The 20,000-nt window shown below is 36.4% G+C and overlaps 1 protein-coding gene across 4 annotated transcripts in view; it reads right to left on the bottom strand.

Annotated features, from left to right (window-relative positions):
• LOC144978513 (uncharacterized) overlaps positions 1 to 15,817 on the bottom strand; it is a 54,930-nt gene extending 39,113 nt beyond the window's left edge. Inside the window, exons 1-3 of one of the 4 annotated variants that reach the window (XM_078924684.1) lie at positions 15,587 to 15,817; positions 12,549 to 13,024; positions 2,224 to 2,386 (exon numbers count right to left, since the gene is read on the bottom strand). In XM_078924684.1, the coding sequence (XP_078780810.1) occupies positions 2,224 to 2,386; positions 12,549 to 12,975 (590 nt within the window). In that variant the 5' untranslated portion in view covers positions 12,976 to 13,024; positions 15,587 to 15,817. Of the gene's footprint in view, positions 1 to 2,223; positions 2,390 to 5,639; positions 5,820 to 12,548; positions 13,025 to 15,586 lie in introns of those variants that run through there. The other 3 variants (XM_078924683.1, XM_078924685.1, XM_078924686.1) reach the window with 3 other exon arrangements.
• Between the last annotated feature and the right edge of the window lie 4,183 nt (positions 15,818 to 20,000).

Genomic DNA, 20,000 nt, shown 5'->3' with positions numbered 1-20,000 from the left:
TATTTGGTTGTCAAACACCCCGCACAATATTGTATTTGATATACTTGTGAGGTCTCCGTGCACATACGTCGTATTTACGTCACTCAGCTCCTTGTTATTGTTTTTAGACAGCCATTTTTGATGATTAAATCTCACTAAATAGGATTCAATAGGCTGATGTCACGTCCACCCAGCAACCAGCAGAGTGGTTCTAAACACAGAAAATCGGTGCGTTTATTCTTTATGCTGGCTATAATTTTTTCACATGTCATGTGATCAGAATGTATAAAAGTCCAAACATGATCAGATTTATAATGTTTTTCTCCTCTGGATACACTTTAATTCTCGTCGGAGAGGTATTTCATAAGGGCGGTGTTGGAGATAAATGGGTCCGCCATTGTTCCGATAGTTTGGATCCAGTCGCTCTGCGTCATTACGAGGGAAGTGACGTCACGACTGTTGAACCCTATTATATCAAACTATTGATGCTTTGCGTTTATAAAAAATAACTCACAACATCCGCCAGCCGGATATAACGTACTGCAATGTGTAAATTTACCACGATTTTGTAGTTGAGATAAATTTTGCAGGCCTGTATGGCCATCGTAAGAGCTATGTTGAACATGTTCCACTCAGTCCTTACAATACAATGGCCATACAGGCATGAAACGATGTAGACTATAATATCGTGATTAATATCTTAACAATATATATCTTCTATCTATCTATCTATCTATCTATCTATCTACCTATTTATCTATCTGTCTATCGACATATCCACCTATCTATCTATCTCTCTATTTATCTATCTACCTATCCAAATATCTATCTATTTATCTATCTGTCTATCTACCTATCCACCTATCAATCTATCTATCTATCTACCTATCCACATATCTATCTATCTATCCACCTATCTATCTATCTATCTATCTGTCTATCTATCTATCTATCTATCTATCTATCTATCTATCTATCTATCTATCTATCTATCTATCTATCTATATATCTATCTATCTACCTACCTACCTACCTATCCACATATCTATCTCTATCTATCTATCTATCTATCTATCTATCTATCTATCTATCTATCTATCTATCTATCTATCTATCTATCTATCTATCTATCTATCTATCTATCTATCTATCTATCTATCTATCTATCTATCTATCTATCTATCTATCTATCTATCTATCTATCTATCTATCTATCTATCTATCTGTCTGTCTGTCTATATTAATAAGTTCAAAATCGACAAAGGACCCAACCAGTTCATCTACAACAATTTAGCACCATTGAACAAACTCAGCAGATTCACGTATTGACACAAGACGCTGGGAGGGTGGGAAGGGAGATAAACAGATAAACGGGTGGGGATTTTTACCTCGCGTGTGGTGGAGTTATGCCGCTTTGTTTTAAGAATGAGTCGCACTCGCAATCTTTTGTTTGATTTAGCGCCCAATCTATCTGTGTCAACTGTCGACGTGTACAAACTCATGATATAACGTGGCTGATCCATACACAGCCTGTACAAATCAGGAACGAACCGTAGCCATCGTTAACTTATAGATAGTATGCACTTGGCTAAGGAGCTCACAACATTGCCATCCGGAAGTATAACGGATGATCACACAAAACTCTGTGTAACCATGAACGTTTATAGTCTGGTTAATACAGTTTGGTGAGAATTACTAATTAATTATTAAAGGCAAAAAGTCCAAAACAAATTGCCGACTTCATTGCTATTCTTGTCAAAGAGCATGTTGCGTTAGTTATTGTCTTGTGGTATGATACTCCCTTTCGGATCAGGAGGTCCTGGGTTCGAGCCTCGCTCGGCGCATAGTTGAGTCATTGGGAAAGGATCTTTACTCACATTCTCTCAGATGTACTCAGGCGTAAATTGAGTTCATGGCGTTAACAGCGTTGTCTCTGTCGGGATTTTAAAAAATGCAATATCGCCAAACATGTCTCGTTCTATATATGTTTCGTGTTGCTGTTGGTCAGGGACCCCTTGTGAAGCGCTTTGAGCACCTTTAGTGGATACTGCGCTATATAAATGCTCTAGGAGTGGTTGTTTTTTTTTTTTTTTGTTTTTTTTTTTTTTTTGGGGGGGGGGGGGGGGGGGGTTATTTCAAAAACCTTCTGTTACATCAACGAGCCAATAACTATCCATTTCTTAGACTTATAGATAGAGCAGGCTCGCATGGGTCGTATCTTCATAGCAAAACCAACCGACTGACCATTTGAGAGTGGTGACCATCTGAGATTCCCTGTTGCCTTGAGAGTCCTTGTCATCCGAAGTGCTCTTCTCTTGTCCGCCAGGAGTGTCATAGGTGTCGCTGTTATCGCCATGACGGGCGTCGTTAGGGACGCCAGGAGTGTCGACCTGCGAGTTCGGCCAATCTGCTGGAAAGAAAGAGTTTGATCAAAGAGATTATAATTTTTAAAAAAGAGCTTTAAGAGATAGTTCGAAGTTGACGTAACTCAGATCTTTGTTATTGCTTTTTGCCATCCGCGTTCTCACTAAACTGTATTAACCAGACTATAAACGTTCATGGTTACACACAGTTTTGTGTGTTGGTCCTTTTTACCAGATGGGCCAGATACTCATTTCACACCTAAGAGCGTTGAGAGAATGAGATTGTGATTAAAGAGCCTTTTCCAAGGACTCAACTATGTTCGAACCCAAAACCTTCCGAACCGAAAGCGAATGTCATACCACGAGACCAAATAACCGGAAGATAGTAGGTGTTTGTGACTCGTCACGTCAACCCGGTATAAGGGAGGCATTCCGAAAGCTCCCACACCCCCCAGTGTTCTTGTTTTTTTTTTAATGTTCTAGTAGAACATTATAAAAAAAGCCCCCCCCCCCCCCTCCCAAACCCCCTACTAGAACAAGAATACTGGGGATGTAGGAGCTTTCGGAAGGCCTCCCCGGTATATTGTCGGAATGTGCGACTATGTGGTCTTGTGATATAACACTCGCCTTCGGACCGGAAGTCCAGGGTTCTGGGAGGCGCAAAGTTTGAGTCCCACGAAAAGGGTATGTACTCACATTCTCTCACCATACTCAGGTGTAAAATGAATATTTGACCTTTAACAGCGTTGTTATTCTCGAGAAATAATTTGAAACCGCTCATAGTCATAGCAAGAGACATGGTATCTGTTGCTGTTGTCTACAGGCCCTTGCATAGCTCTTTGGTGGGCATTGCAGTGTATAACTGCTGAATCTTTTTCTTTTTTCTTTTTTTTTTTTTTGATAATGCAAAAATTATATTTTAAAGTTTTAAAGTCAAGGTGTTGAGAATTTGGAAATTCATGATATTTTCACTTATTATTATTATTATTATTATTATTATTATTATTATTATTATTATTATTATTATTATTATTATTATTATTATTATTATTATTATTATTATTACCATTATTATTATTTTATTATTATTATTATTATTATTATTATTATTATTATTATTATTATTATTATTATTATTATTATTTATTTTAATATTACTATTATTATTATTATTATTATTATTATTATTATTATTATTATTATTATTTATTATTATTATTATTATTATTATAATAATTATTATAATTATTATTATAATTATTATTATTATTATTATTATTATTATTATTATTATTATTATTATTATTATTATTATTAGTAGTAGTAGTAGTAGTAGTAGTAGTAGTAGTAGTAGTAGTAGTAGTAGTAGTAGTAATATTATTATTATTATTTCAATTGAGAAATATGGATAGATTATCAAACAAATCTCTTATGTCTATAGGGTTAATCAAGTGAGAGGAAAAAGAAAAAGAAGAAGAAGAAGAAGAAGAAGAAGAAGAAGAAGAAGAAGAAGAATTTCTTTGTTTGCTTCTATCGTGTTGTATTTCCATTCATGCAACCAAAGAAGGGCACGAATTGATTCACAATTACTTATTTGAACACCTTAAGTATTGACTCTTAGATATGTCTTTGTGACAATGAATTACATGACATCGTCAATATTGTTTATAAATAAGAATTGAGATTCGGTAACCGACGATGTTGCCAGTCTTAGTGACAGAAAAAAAGGGGGGGGGGGTGGATGTTAACCAGTTTATTGCCATTCTCTGGAAAAACATGCATTAAAAAATATTGATCGATTTAAATGAACTTCATCTTGGCAAAATTCTCCATTTTTTAAATACGTGTTTTTCTAGAGTACGACAGTTCCGTGGTTAAAGAAGCTGTTAAAGTTAATTTATAGAAGGAATCTAAAAATAGAAAATGTTATATACAGTTTAGCCTTGGACCGATTCAAAATCAACTTCATTTTAAATAACTGTGGGTATTGAATATGGTTACGTTAAGCGAGTTCAGAATATTCATACAAACAACCAACCAACCAAACAAACAAACAAAACAAAAATTAAACAAAAAACAAAAAAAAAAAAAAAAAAAAAAAACCCAATGCAAATCACACACAAAAAACTATACGAAAACATATTTATGAACTAAATTAAAATGAGCTTTTTTATATAGCGCAATATCCACTAAATGTGCTCAAAGCGCTTTACAAATGGTTCCTGACCAACACCAACATTTAACATGTAAGACGGGACATGATGCCTCTTAGGCGATATTACATTTTTTTCGGACAGAGACAACGCTGTTAACGGCCAGGTACTCATTTGACACCTGAGTACGGTGAGAGAATGTGAGTAAAGAACCTTCTCCAAGGACTCAACTATGCGCCGAGCGAGGCTCGAACCCAGGACCTTCCGATCCAAAATCGAGTGTCATACCACAAGACCACATAGCCGCACAACTAATATCTACATAATTCTCGTCATGAGATATTAGGGGATAAAAAACACAATGTGCAAAGTGCAAATTCTCGTCACAATGTTTTATTGCCCTTTATCACTTTCGCATCGATAACATTTTTCATAGTTTTCAAACCATCACTTATTGTTAATTTGACCAATTTCGATACATATCACGGCTTCAAATTATTAGATGTCTTAACACGCAAATAAGTGTCATCGTCAAAAATCGTAGTGCAAATTTCCTGTCAACATTCGTTTGATATGTCCACCTTTATACATTTAAGATTCTAAATTAAATAATCACTATACGAAATTCAAATAATATCCAATGTCATGATGCGTTATTCAAATGTTATGTTGGTAAGCTCCCTATCAATGGCATGGCATTGGAAGAGAGAGAGAGAGAAAGAGAGAGAGAGAGAGAGAGAGAGAGAGAGAGAGAGAGAGAGAGAGAGAGAGAGAGAGAGAGAGAAATAAGTAGGAGTGAAATTTCGGTTCAATGTTATAGTTATCATATAACGTTATAACAAGTGTAACTAAATGACAAATTGCCATATTTATGGACAATAAAGATCTATTATTATTATTATTATTATTATTATTATTATTATTATTATGATCCAATGAAACCAACTAAATTGAACGTCTAATCAACACAGCAAGACTTCACAACAACAACACCTTCATATGCTACATAATTTACTCTATGGCCCAAATTCCCAAACACTCTAGGGTTTAAATACACCACCACCGTCCAACGCAGCATCCGAACTAATTCTTTGGTATTTAAGAGCATGCCTTTTCACGGGGCATGTTTCTAATCACAACGTACCCATGGCATTCCAAATTCAGACTAATTCTCTGTAGGAACCATCATGTTGGTTACAGCAGCGCACGCAAAAGCTGTGTTACAATCATTGCTTTCAAGAATTCTGAGTAGTCCATTGATCGGCCGATTTGGTGTTTGGTGTATTATGTATGTATCACCAACCAACACCCTGGGGTCGTCACTGTTCAGAGATACGGGCGTCGCCATGTTGAAATGATCCACGCGTCTCCCTGGTAACGGCGTCGAGTTGCTGGACAGCGGGGTTTTTTCGGGTTATTTTTTTTTTTTTTTTTTGTTGAAGGGAAGGGAGAGAGAGAGAGAGAGAGAGAGAGAGAGAGAGAGAGAGAGAGAGAGAGAGAGAGAGAGGAGAGATAGAGAGAGAGAGAGAAAAGATTGAGGGAGAGAGGTGAAAGAAAGAAAGAAAGAAAGAGAGAGGGGGGCAATAGAGAGAGAAGGGGGGAAGAAAAAAAAACAAAAGAGAGAGAGAGAGAGAGAGAGAGAGAGAGAGAGAGAGAGAGAGAGAGAGAGAGAGAGAGAAATACACATGAAGTTGAGTATCCTTACCAATAAACACATTCAATACAATTTAATGGGTTTAAAAAAAAACACACAAAAAAAAAACAAACAAAAAAAAACAAAAAAACTTCAGGCCCTTTGACAACATCAGAAATATTGGGGTTTTTATTTCAGGTATGGGGTAACTATTTATACTAATAATTGCTTCACAATTATAAACCCTACAGTATTCTGTTTACAAGACCAAAGGTGACCTCTCGCATCAAAACGGTATTATGTCAGAATTATTATGATGGTGAAAATTAAATATATTTCCAGAAATATCCGACTTGCAATGACATTGTATGTTGTATTGAAGAGAATGAATATCGTGTATCTTAGAATGCTAAAGAGACAATCATTCAAAGTTTTGACCAACCAGTTACGTTTTAATTTGGCTTTTTAGCACCTGGTTCATCCGGACATAATACCGAAATGAGACGATGGGTCACAAATTATCATCCATGTTATTATCTTCTCAGTCATCGTTCTTCGTAGCTGTCTCTCTAATTTTTTTTTATTTTGGTCAATAGTTGTAAAACATTTCATGTGTACACCATAACGATCTGAACAAATGTAGCAATGACTATCCCGCACAAATCTTTGGGCCTCTTTTTCGCTCACGAAGTACCCGAATTCGCGTCAAAATATGGGACGAAGCCGTTTCGTATATGCTATTTTAAAATATTAATTACGACGCTGTTTATCGATGAATATGACTGAAAGTTGGCAGACATTTAGAAAAAAGGTCATTTTAGATTATGTCAAGCGACAAAACTCGTGCAATTACCAGAAGACCGTTAGAAATAGATTTTTACTCTTTGGAGTAAAATGTTTCTAAAACTACCGGGCGTGGAGGTTTTGTCGCTGACAAGGTAATACATGAGCATTTCTTCTTTTTGGTTGTAAAATTTCATATGAATATGACGAGTACTTTTCCCGTATTTTACAAAACACCATCCTCATTTGCTCTTCAAGTTTCAATCTTTTAATCCACTTATTACGCAAGATACAACCAAAGGTCGAAAAAAAAAATGCCGAAAAGCGTCACATATTTTCGCGTTTTTTTTTTCTCTTTGCGGGTCATCCAAATAAATGACACCTTTGAAACTGCATAACTTGTTTATTTATGAATGGATTTTCAAAATTCAAAAACATTTTTACTCAGTGGAGATAGGGCTTTGGTTTTAGACAAAAATTTTCCTCAAAAAGAGAAAAAAACATTTTTCATAGTCATTGCTAACAAATGTGTATGAAAGGTGCCAGACAAAGCAAGAAAGAAAAAAATATCAGTCGACCTCGACTGGGGATCGAACCTCAGACCTTCTGATTACCGGTCATACGTGTTACCATTACACCACAGGGGCACTCGGTCGTTGGGACAATTTTAATATCGGTATTATTCCTGCTCCTTAATTTCTTAATGGGTACAGCATAAGGGTTTTGAGTCATTTGATCGCCGATTTGATGTATCACCAATACCCAGACTCGTCACGGTGTGAGATACGACAGTCGCCATGTTGAGTGGAAGTCCTCGTCTCCCCGGTAACTGCGTCGAGTTGCTGGGAATGCGTTTTTAAGGGAATAGAGAGAGAGAGAGAGAGAGAGAGAGAGAGAGAGAGAGGGAGATAGATAGATAGATAGATAGATAGATAGATAGATAGATAGATAGAGAGAGAGAGGCAGAGATAGATAGATAGATAGATTGAGAGAGAGAGAGAGAGAGAGAGAGAGAGAGAGAGAGAGAGAGAGAGAGAGAGAGAGAGAGAGAGAGAGAGACTGTGAGCAACAGATAAGAAAACAAATCGTGAGTTGTATTTAATAGGTCAACCAATGGAATCACTTTAAATTATTTCCTTGAGCTCTACTAACAACAACTCACTAAGCGGTGCAAAAACCTAGAAAATGACGTCAAACTATCAGTCCCAGTGGGTTCTAGCGTGGCCTTCGTAAAGTTATGGCCTGATACTGACCAAAAAATGACGTCAAAATGCCAGTCTTTTGCCACAAAAGAAAACAAATCGTGAGTTGTATTCAATAGTTCAACCAATGAAATAACTTGTTTCCATGAGCTCTACTAACAACTCACTAGACGGTACAAAAACCAAATAATGACGTCAAACTGTCAGTCCTTTTGGATTTCAGTATCAGGCTATAACATAACGATGGCTACGGTTCTCGCGTAGCCATCGTTAACATATAGCCCGACACTGAAATCCAAAAAGACTACCATTTTGACGTCATTATTTGGTTTTAGCATCGCCTGGTGAGTTGTCATTAGTAGTGCTCATGGAAACAATTGGTCCCATTGGTTGAACTATTGAATACAACTCACGATTTGTTTTATTTTGTGGCCAAAGACTGGCATTTTGACGTCATTTTTTGGTCAGTGTCAGACTATAAGTTAACGATGGCTACGGTTCTAGTGTCAGGCTATAAGTTAACGATGGCTACGGTTCTAGTGTCAGGCTATAAGTTAACGATGGCTACGGTTCTAGTGTCATGCTATAAGTTAACGATGGCTACTGTTCTAGTGTCAGGCTATAAGTTAACGATGGCTACGGTTCTAGTGTCAGGCTATAAGTTAACGATGGCTACGGTTCTAGTGTCAGGCTATAAGTTAACGATGACTACTGTTCTAGTGTCAGGCTATAAGTTAACGATGACTACTGTTCTTGTGTCAGGCTATAAGTTAACGATGACTACTGTTCTAGTGTCAGGCTATAAGTTAACGATGACTACTGTTCTTGTGTCAGGCTATAAGTTAACGATGGCTACGGCTCTAGTGTCAGGCTATAAGTTAACGATGGCTACGGTTCTAGTGTCAGGCTATGAGTTAACGATGGCTACGGACAGACAGATTGATAAATAATAACAACTCACTAGGCGGTGCAATAACCTAAAAATGACGTAAATAGACAAACATAAGAAAAACAAAACAACAAAACGTTTCACTGATAAACACGCCTCCTATGTGTTTAATAATGTCATATGGATAGTATGCGCTTGGCTAGGACGCTCACAACATTGCCACCAAGGAGTATAATGGACCAACACACAAAACCATGTGTAAGCTTGAAATTTTATAATCTGAGTGACGTCGATTTCATTCTAGTACCTATAGATAGAATGCGCTTGGCCAAGGAGTTCACATCATTGCCATCCGGAAGTATAACGGACCAACACACAAACTCTGTGTAAACATGAACTTTTATAGTCTTGTTAATACAGTTTAGTGAGAACAACTCACACACGCGGATGGCAAAAACAATAACAAAGGCCTGAGTGACGTCATCTGCATACTATCTATATGTACTTATTATTATCAAACGTATTTAAACAATCCATCGGGTCAGTTGCCTCTTGCCTACCAAAGGATTTTGTCCAAATTTTCATATTGTGATATCTTACTGGAACACAATTGGATTCAGTAGTCTGATGTCACGCCCCCGGCAACGGCGGCCATCTTGGTTCTAAACAAAGAAAATCATTACTTTTAATTCTTCAAGGTGGCTAGAATCTTTCATATGTCTTGTGATCAGAATGTATAAAAGTCAAACAAGATCATATTTATAATGTTTTTATCCTCTGGATACGCTTTTACGCTCGTCGGAGAAATATTTCATAAGGGCGTCCGTCATTGTTCCGATAGTTTAGAGCCAGTGTTACTAAGTTACCATGCGTCATTAGGAAGGAAGTGACGTTACGGCTATTGAATCCTATTCATATTTATTTACACAAATATATTGACAAAACACTTTTTCTTCATTTTGGAAAGAAAATGACAAAATGTGTAATTATGTATGTGACCCGCCGTCACAAAACTTTGCGGCTATGATGCGAGTGCCGTGCCACATTGTCGTTTAGTGGTATGACACTCGCTTTCGTATCGGAAGGTCCTGGGTTCGAGTCTCGCTCGGCGCAATATTGAGTCCTTGGAGAAGGCTCTTTACTCACATGCTCTCACCGTACTCAAGTGTAAAATGAGTACCTGGCCCTATACAGCGTCCTAAATGTTAAATGTTGCTGTTGGCCAGGGACCCCTTGCAAAGCACTTTGAGCATGTTTAGTGGATATTGCGCTATATAAAAGCTCATTTTTAGAAGGCTCTTTACTCACATTTTCTCACCGTACTCAGGTGTAAAATGAGTACATGGTCGTTAACAGCGTTGTCTTTGTCGGAATAAATTTTAATATCGCCTAATAGACGTTCAACATGTTATGTGTTGCTGTTAGTCAGGGACTATTTGTGAAGCGCTTGAGCACGTTTAGTGGATATGGCACTTGAAAAAAGCTCAAGATAAAAAAATAAAAAACAAACCCCCCCCCCCCCCCAAAAAAAAAAATACAAAAACAATAAAAAACTGAAGTTATTTCATGGATGGAGGATAATTTTCTGGCCAAAATTTTTCTTAAAAAGGTGTTTTGTTAGTGAAGGTCAGATAATCTGTTCCCGTAGACAAGGGGATTAGTTTAATCCGGGACGACGACATTCCTACAGACCTACCTACTGGCAGATTGAACACCACAGCAACACAGAGGTCAAAGGTTATTGCTACTCTGAGAGACACCAGAAAGCACAGAAAACAAAATGGATTTTGGAAGAATAAAACATCAAACTCTTTCCATCATACTGAACAATCTTTTTCCTTTTTTTTTTGTTTTAATATTTTCTCTTTCTTTCTTTCTTTCTTTCTTTCTTTCTTTCTTTCTTTCTTTCTTTCTTTCTGTATTTATTTATTCATTTAATTATTTTTTTAAATTTATTTATTTATTTATTTATCTATTTATTTATTTATCTATCTATTTGCTTGTCTATTTATTTAATTATTCATTTATTTATTTACTTTTTATATATTTACTTATATATTCAATTATTTACATATTTATTTCTGTATTCATTCATTCATTTATTTATTTGCTTACTTATCAATCTATGACGTATTAATTTACTTATGTATCTATTTACGTACTTATTTATTTACGTATTTATTTATTTACTTATTTATTTCCCTATTTCTCTATTTATTTTTGAGAAATACGATGAGACCAAAATATTGATGATAGACACCAGAAACAATCGAAAATCCTGTCGATTTTCTTACAATTTTTTGCAATTTTGCTTTCAGATTCTTTACTCGTACCCACGATCCTACTACTGTTACGACAACTCTGCCTCGCTTCGAGACGGAAGCTCTGCAATCGACGCCATGGATTTGCGGCCAGACGAAGTTGTCGTAAAAGTAGAGTCGTGGGTTCGAACTCCAGACTACGTAATGATTTTATTCTCTATTGTCTTCTGCCACTTTATTTTTAGTAACTCCCATTTTTTTGGTTCTAAAATAGTTATTTAACCTTTATGTAGCCTATTCATTATTAGTATTCCGAAGGACTGGTTACATACACACTCCCGTGGATTTAGGAACCAAACGAATGGAAACTTTGATGTCATGACTTTTCTTCCCTAGTCTTATTTATCAGTTCTATAGATGAAGCGAAGTTGACGTCACTCAGGTTTTTGTTATTGTTTTTTGCCATCCGCGTTTATGAGTAATTCTCACTAAACTTTATTAACCAGACTATAATCGTTTAAGGTTACACATAGTTTTGTGTGTTAATCTGTTATGCTTCCGGATGGCAATGTTGTGAGCTTCTTAGCCAAGCGCACACTATCTATAGATTGAGCGAAGCTGACGTCACTCAGAATTATTTTGTTATTGTTTATAATTTTTTGTTTATTTATTTATTTATTTTTTTTGCCATTCATTTTTACAAGTAGTTCTCACTAATCTGTATAAACCAGACTAAAACAGTTCATGGTTACACATAGTTTTGTGTTGACGTCACTCATACTTATACTTCCAGATGGCAATGTTGTGAGTTTATTAACCAAGGGCATACTATCTATAGATAGAATGAAGTTGACGTCACTCAGGTCATTGCTATTGCTTTTTTGTTGTTGTTGTTTATTTATTTATTTATTTATTTATTTATTTATTTATTTTGCTATCCGCGTTAATTAGTAATTCTCATTAAACTGTATTAACCAAACTATAATCGTTTAAGGTTACACATAGTTTTGTGTGTCCGTTATTGTTCTGGATGACAACGTTATGAGTTTTTTAGCCAAGCGCATGGAACCATCTATAGATAGAATGCGCTTGGCCAAGGAGTTCACAACATTGCCATCCGGAAGTATAACGGACCAACACACAAACTCTGTGTAACCATGAACTTTTATAGTCTGGTTAATACAGTTTAGTGAGAACAACTCACAAACGCGGATGGCAAAAACAATAACAAAGGCCTTAGTGACGTCATCTGCATACTATCTATAATAATACAAAGTTTACTCACCTTCCCGTTTATCTTGCTGCACCGGACTCTTTGTGACAATCCTGTCCTCATCAACTCTATGTGACCGTAATGTAGAAGACGCAGGTACCGTCCTCTTTCTACTCAAGGGTGAATAGGTATCTAAAGCATATGCACTTTTGGCTGGTCTCAACTCGTGGAAAACTCTCTTTTCTTGGAAATCATTCTTGGCTTCAAGTTCAATCCCGTTCGTTTCCGGACAGTTCTCGGGCACATTCTCATCTTCTGCGTTTTGGGGGAATATCGGGGGAGTGGGCGGATGCCAGAAAGGTGCGCCCTGAGGGTCGAAGTGTGACCCCGGATTTCTTACGTCATAGCAATTATTTTGTGACGTGTTCACTTGAGTTGTGACGTCATATAAGACTGTTTCTGACGCCATTGCTGGAATGATGACTTGAAGCGATTCCATGTATAACTACTGAACGAAAGGCGAATTAAAGATTGAGGCCTTTAAGTGTCTGGGAAAAAATGTTAATCGGGTTATTTAGTTAAGTATAATAATAATAATAATAATAATAATAATAATAATAATAATAATAATAATAATAATAATAATAATAATAATAATAATAATAATAATAATAATAATAATAATAATAATAATAATAATGATAATGATATTAATAATAATAATAATAATAATAATAATAATAATAATAATAATAATAATAATAATAATAATAATAATAATAATAATAACGGTGGTGGTGGTGATGATGATGATGATGATGATGATGATGATGATGATGATGATGATGATGATGATGATGATGATGATGATGATGATGATAATAATAATAATAATAATAATAATAATAATAATAAAAATTTGGGTGTCTATTTTGATTCAGAAATGAAAATGTCAGCTCACATTTCTGCTCTCTGTAAATCTTTATACTTTCAATTGAAGAAAATCAGTTCGATCCGTCAGTATATTGCAATTGGAACATGTAAAACATTGGTTGTTTCCCTCATTTTTTCGAAACTAGACTATTGTAACTCGCTGCTTGTCAACTTGCCTCAGGCTTCTATTAAACAATTGCAACTACTGCAAAACAGTGCAGCAAGATTAGTTTTTGGCAAAAAAAAATTTGATCATGCAACCCCTTTGTTGGCCTCTCTCCACTGGTTGCCCATTGAAAAGCGCACATATTACAAAGCAGCGTGTCTTGTTTATAAGTGTTTGGCTGGTATAGCACCGGCATATCTCACAGATCACGTGGTCATGTGTAAATTTGAAAATTACACTTTAAGATCATGTAATGACCAAACGAAAATTTCGGAAAAAAGATCAAGAACAAAATTTGGTGATAGATCGTTTGCTTGTTTCGGCCCCAAGATTTGGAATGAACTACCACGTGGTCTGAGGGAGTGCAAGTCTTTACCTACTTTTAAAAAGAATCTCAAGACACATTTTTACTGTATTTGTTTTTCTTGACTCTATATGAATCCTTGATTTGGCTATGAATTGTTATTGTTGTTATTATTTTATTTTTTTTTATTTTTTCACTTAAAATTGATATTTATATTGTAAAGTGCCCAGAGCTTGTGTTTTACACGAGAATGAGCGCTATATAAATGTGTATTATTATTATTATTATTATTATTATTATTAATAATAATAATAATAATAATAATAATAAATGGCATTTATATAACGATTCACCCGGTTGTCACAGGCTCTCAGCACTTTACAGTGATATAAAACAAATTTTTGAGAACAGATTTACATTTAAATTCAATTATAAATAACATTGGGGATCCCGATGGCTCAGTAGCAAAGGGTTTTTAATCGATTCAGGGTGCAGTGAGTAATTTGTCTAAACGCACAGCATCAATTGTATAGATAGAATGCGCTTGGCCAAGGAGCTCACAACATTGCCATCCGGAAGTATAACGGACCAACACACAAACTCTGTGTAACCATGAACTTTTATAGTCTGGTTAATACAGTTTAGTGAGAACAACTCACAAACGCGGATGGCAAAAACAATAACAAAGGCCTGAGTGACGTCATTTGCATACTATCTATAGATAGAATGAAGTTGACGTCATCGGGTCTTTGTTTTTATTTTCTGCCATCCGCGTGTATGAGTAATTCCCACTTAACTGTATCCAGACTATAAAAGTTCATGGCTACACAAGGTTTTGTGTGTTGGTCCGTTATACTTCCGGATGGCAATGTTGTGAGCTTCGTAGCAAAGCACATACTGTCTTTGGCTAAGAAGTTCACAACATTGCCAACCGGAGGTATAACGAACCAACACACAAAACTATGTGTAACCATGAACATTTATAGTCTAGAGAATACAGTTTAGTGAGAATTACTCATAAACGCGGATGGCAAAAAAAAACAACAACAATAACAAAGACCCGAGTGACGTCAACTTACACATAGTTTTGTGTGTTGGTACACTATATCCGGCTAGCGGATGTTTTGAGTATTTCGGTTTCAACGCACAGCATCAATTATTATGATTAATACTCACAACTGTGGGGATGATTGCTTCAGGTGACAGAAAAATACTAATGATGGCTATGGATTCACCCGATTATAGTTCTATCTTAAGGATGGCGACACATTTTGATTTGGACTGAACAGTGTTACATAAGAGTTTTGAAGTGAAAATTATCTAACTTTATTTACCAGCAAAGTTTGTTATGAATATTATGCTCATAATATCAAAAGCCTAATGATAGAATGCTCTAGACTAATAAGCTCACAACATTGCCATCCGGAAGTATAACGGACCAACACACAAAGTTATGTGTAACTTTGAACGTTTATAGATAGTATGCGCTTGGCGAACGAGCTCACACCATTGCTATCCTGAAGAATAACGGACCAACACACAAACCTTATTCTGGTTAATACAGTTTAGTGAGTATTACTCTTGAACGCGGATGGCAAAAAGCAATAACAAAGACCTGCATGTATTTGGTCACAAATAATTTTGTGCATTGGTTGGATTGATATAGCAGGCACAATTAATTGGTGAGTATTTTATTTACATACATACCATCAGTAATATTATGAACATTAAAATCCGGAGAAATCGCCGAATCGCCCAGCGATGAATGTACAAGCCGATTAAAAAAATTTTAAAAATTAATAATAACTAATATCAATATTTAATCCATTTCCCGTAGATTGGTGAGATAGCGATGGGAGAAGTTGCTTGCCTTTCCATTCAGCTACAAAGTAAACAAAGACACGTTGTCTGCATTGATAGAAAAACAAGAGATAAAAACTAGTAACTGGATGATTAGAGAAATTTATGGGCGGGGTATATTATGAGGCGTGGCTTATCTGTGATTGACAGGCTTAGAATGTTTGTGTGTGTCTGTCTGTATTAGATTGGGAGTGGGGTAGGGGTTAGTGGGCCGGGGAGGTGTGTGTGTGTGGGGGGGGGGGGGGGGGGGGGAGTTGGTTGGATAATATATATCTTTGATACGTATATCGACACAAAGTGGAGGTAGATAGTTATATAATAAATACTGAACGGAAATCTTATTTGGTGAAGTACTGCAGCTCCATTCTTAACGGGGCCGGTCGCCCGCGGTCATAATGCACGACAAGAGGGTTTATCTATTGTGTCTGCTATGGAATTGAAAAGACGAGCACTTCAACGAAAGGTAACTCCGTTGATTATTCGGGCTTATCCTGGACTTTTATTGAGTTGTGTCCCTTGTCATTCATCCCCCGTTTATTTACTAGTCTGATAACACGAATCATAATGGTCTCACATTTGTCATTGAAAAGACTCTTGAGCCAACGCAAGACTCGGCTTTAAAGACATTTCAAGATGCTGGGGTTTGTGTTTATCTGTGTTAACTCTCTCCTTACCGATCATTTTCAGTATTTTTCAAAAAATGGCAGGCTTACCCAGCTGAAAAAATTGAGATTTTAAACTCAAACAAGCTCTCTACAAAACAACGTTATGTTCTTATTAATTAAACAAAGGCCATTCTTCAAAGTTTGTGATGTACGAAATAAATCTGAATAAGAAAAATGTATATTGTGTTGTACGGTGTGACGATTTTGATGCAGGTGATAGGAGAGGGTTAATCTATTGGTATCGGAATCAAATGTTTTTGTAATTGTCGTCTTGTGGTATGAAATCTAGCCTTCGGACTTGTAGGAAAGCGTATGTGTGTGTGTGTGTGTGTGTGTGTGTGTGTGTGTGTGTGCGGGGGCGAGGGGGGGGGAGCAAAGTGGCTCAGCGGTACGGTCTTTGTTTCGTATCCGAAAGGTACCGAGTTCGATCACCTGGCGCTGCCCTGTGTGGCATTGAGCAAGGCACCTTGTCCCCAGCTCACTTTGCGGCGCTGCACTGTGGCTGACGCCTGGGTTATTCCAGTCTTCCCTTGGAATAGACCGACCCTAGAGACAAATTTCCTATATGAGATGAATGAATGGAATTTATTATTATTTATTATTAAAACTAACATTTGGACGTGTAGGTCCCTGGTCACGCTCTTGGCGGCTCATATTTGAATCCTTGGAAAGAACTCTTTTCTCACATTAACTAACGCACTCAGATGTAAATTAAAAACAAAATTATATCAAAACGGATATGTGGTCTAGTGGTATGACACTCGCTTTCGGATCGGATTGTCCTGGGTTCGAGCCTCGCTCGGCGCATAGTTGAGTCCTTGGAAAAGGCTCTATACTCACATTCTCTCACCGTACTCAGGTGCAAAATGAGTACAGCGTTGTCTCTGTCCGAAAAAATATAATATCACCTCACATGCAATATGTCACGTCTTACATGTTAAGTGTTGCTGTCAGCCCAGGGACCCCTTGTCAAGCGCTTCGGGCACGTTTAGTGGATATTGCGCTATATAAAAGCTAAAGTATAATATAGTATAAAGTATAACAATCATCAATTTTAAATAAATCGAAAACAAATTATAATAAGGAAAAACGTATAGAACACTGTGCACATTCACAACGACCAGCATGGTCAAAGCGCTTTCCATTTGATACAGTACAAATCACTCTAGTTGGCTCAAATTTGACGCAACTGAAATAAGTAAACCGCTTTGACCATTGCAGAAAGCATTTAATTAAAGCACTTGGATCGATAGGTCAGGGGTTTGAGTCTCGTTCTGAGTGGCGCATAGTTGAGTCCTTTAAAACGCCTATTTACTGTGCTCACATTCTCTCATCGTACTCAGGTGTAGATGGATACTTGGCCGTTAACAGATTTATCCGTTTAAAAATAAAAAGGAACATCGCTATAGATAGTGTGTGCTTGGCTAAGAAGCTCACAACATTGCCACCCTGAAGTATAACGGACCACACACAAAAATATGTGTAACCTTAAACGTTTATAGTCTAGTTCTTACAGTTTAGTGAGAATTACTCATCAACGCGGATGGCAAAAAAATAAAAATAAAAAATAAAGATAAAAATAAAAATAAATAAATAAAATAACAAAGACCTGAGTGACGTCATCTTCATTCCAACTATATAGATAGAATGAGGTTGACGTCACTTGGGCGTTTTTTTATTGTTATTGTTTTTTTGGGGGTTTTTGCCATCCGCTTTTCTGAGTAATTTTCACTAAACTGTATTAACCAGACTATAAACGATCATGGTTACACACAGTTTTGTGTGTTGGCCAGTTATACTTCCGGATGGCAATGTTGTGAACTTATTAACCAAGCGCATACTATCAATAGAGAGATGTTTTAGGTTTTTGTTGTATTTTTTAAAAGTGGGTTTAAAGCTAGATGAGTGGATTAGAGACATTGTGACTATTATTTTACAGGGCATTTCACGATTGATGGTTTTTATAATTTTAATATACATATATGCGGGCCTATTGTGTGTGTTTGCATGAGTTTGTGTGTGTGTGAGTGTGTGTGTGTGTGTGTATGTGAGGGGGGGGGGAGTGGTTGGTTGTCCATTTGAGTGGATGCTTTGGCGCTATAGACATATATTGTAGTAGTAGTTGTTGTTGTTGTAGTTGTTGATGTTGTGACATTTTACTTTTTTAACTCTTTAAGAATACAAAAAAAAAACAACATTTATACACAAAACCCCATAATATTTCTGACTAGAAATTCAATTTTCACGGTCCAAAGTGTCCCTACATAACACCTTTCTTAGTTGATGGGACCTATTTTGTTCGCAAAATTCCCTTGATTTATAGAAGGAACGAAATTGACGTCATTCAGTTCTTTGTTATCGTTTTAAGCCAGCCATTTTAATGAGTAGTTCTCACTAAATTCTATCAACCATTCTATCAACGTTCAAGGTTAAACATAGCTTTGTGTATAGATAGAATGCGCTTGGCCAAGGAGTTCACAACATTGCCATCCGGAAGTATAACGGACCAACACACAAACTCTGTGTAACCATGAACGTTTATAGTCTGGTTAATACAGTTTAGTGAGAACAACTCACAAACGCGGATATCCTGAGTGACGTCATCTGCATACTATCTATCGATAGTTTGCGCTTGGCTAAGAAGTTCACAACATTGCCATCGGGAAGTTTAACCGTTATTAACGGACCAACACACCAAACTATGTGTAACCTTTAACAAATTAGTGAGAATTACTCATAAACTCGGATGGCAAAAAAAAAAAAACAATAACAAAGACATTTGTGATGTCAACTTAGATCTATCTATAGATAGAATGCGCTTGGCCAAGGAGTTCACAACATTGCCATCCGGAAGTATAACGGACCTACACACAAACTCTGTGTAACCATGAACTTTTATAGTCTGGTTAATACAGTTTAGTGAGAACAACTCACAAACGCGGATGGCAAAAACGATAACAAAGGCCTGAGTGACGTCATCTTCGAACTATCTATTGATATGTTATATCCGACTCGCGGATTTTGTGAGTTTTTTTTTTTTGGGTAAACGCATTGCATCAATAGAAGACCAAGCACAGCTCGCTGCCTGTTCGCTGCCTATTCGAAATATGACCCGAGGCAATAACCCAGTTCAACACATCGTCCCATTGTTTGACACCGATTGCAACAAGGGACTTAACTATTCTGATTAATTTGAGAAGTGTTGAATTACATTGAGTTACGGCCCTTACAACAACTCTGGTTCAATAAGTTTTTCCGAGGATCTCTTTAACACACTCAACAATGATTTCAAAGAATAAAGAGATCTGAAACGTGAAAGGTAAATAAGTGTGCACGTGACTGCTTTCTTTTCGTAAGTGTATTCTAAAATAACCAACTTCACATCACAGAAATTACCCTATATAATGGGGACAGTTTAACTCACGAAATCCAAGAGATTGTTGCTATATATATATATATATATATATATATATATATATATATATATATATATGTGTGTGTGTGTGTGTGTGTGTGTGTGTTTGTGTGTGTGTGTGTGTGTTTGTGGGTGTGGGCGCGTATGTGTAAATTTATGTGTTTCTTTGTAAGTACAGAGA

Source organism: Berghia stephanieae, chromosome 8 (genome assembly GCF_034508935.2).
Source record: "Berghia stephanieae isolate SIO BIC M18660-M18661 chromosome 8, UCSD_Bste_1.3, whole genome shotgun sequence".
In the NCBI taxonomy this organism is placed as follows: domain Eukaryota; kingdom Metazoa; phylum Mollusca; class Gastropoda; order Nudibranchia; family Aeolidiidae; genus Berghia; species Berghia stephanieae.
The sequence above is the reverse complement of the archived record's forward strand: the minus strand, read 5'-3'. Positions and strand labels throughout refer to the sequence as shown.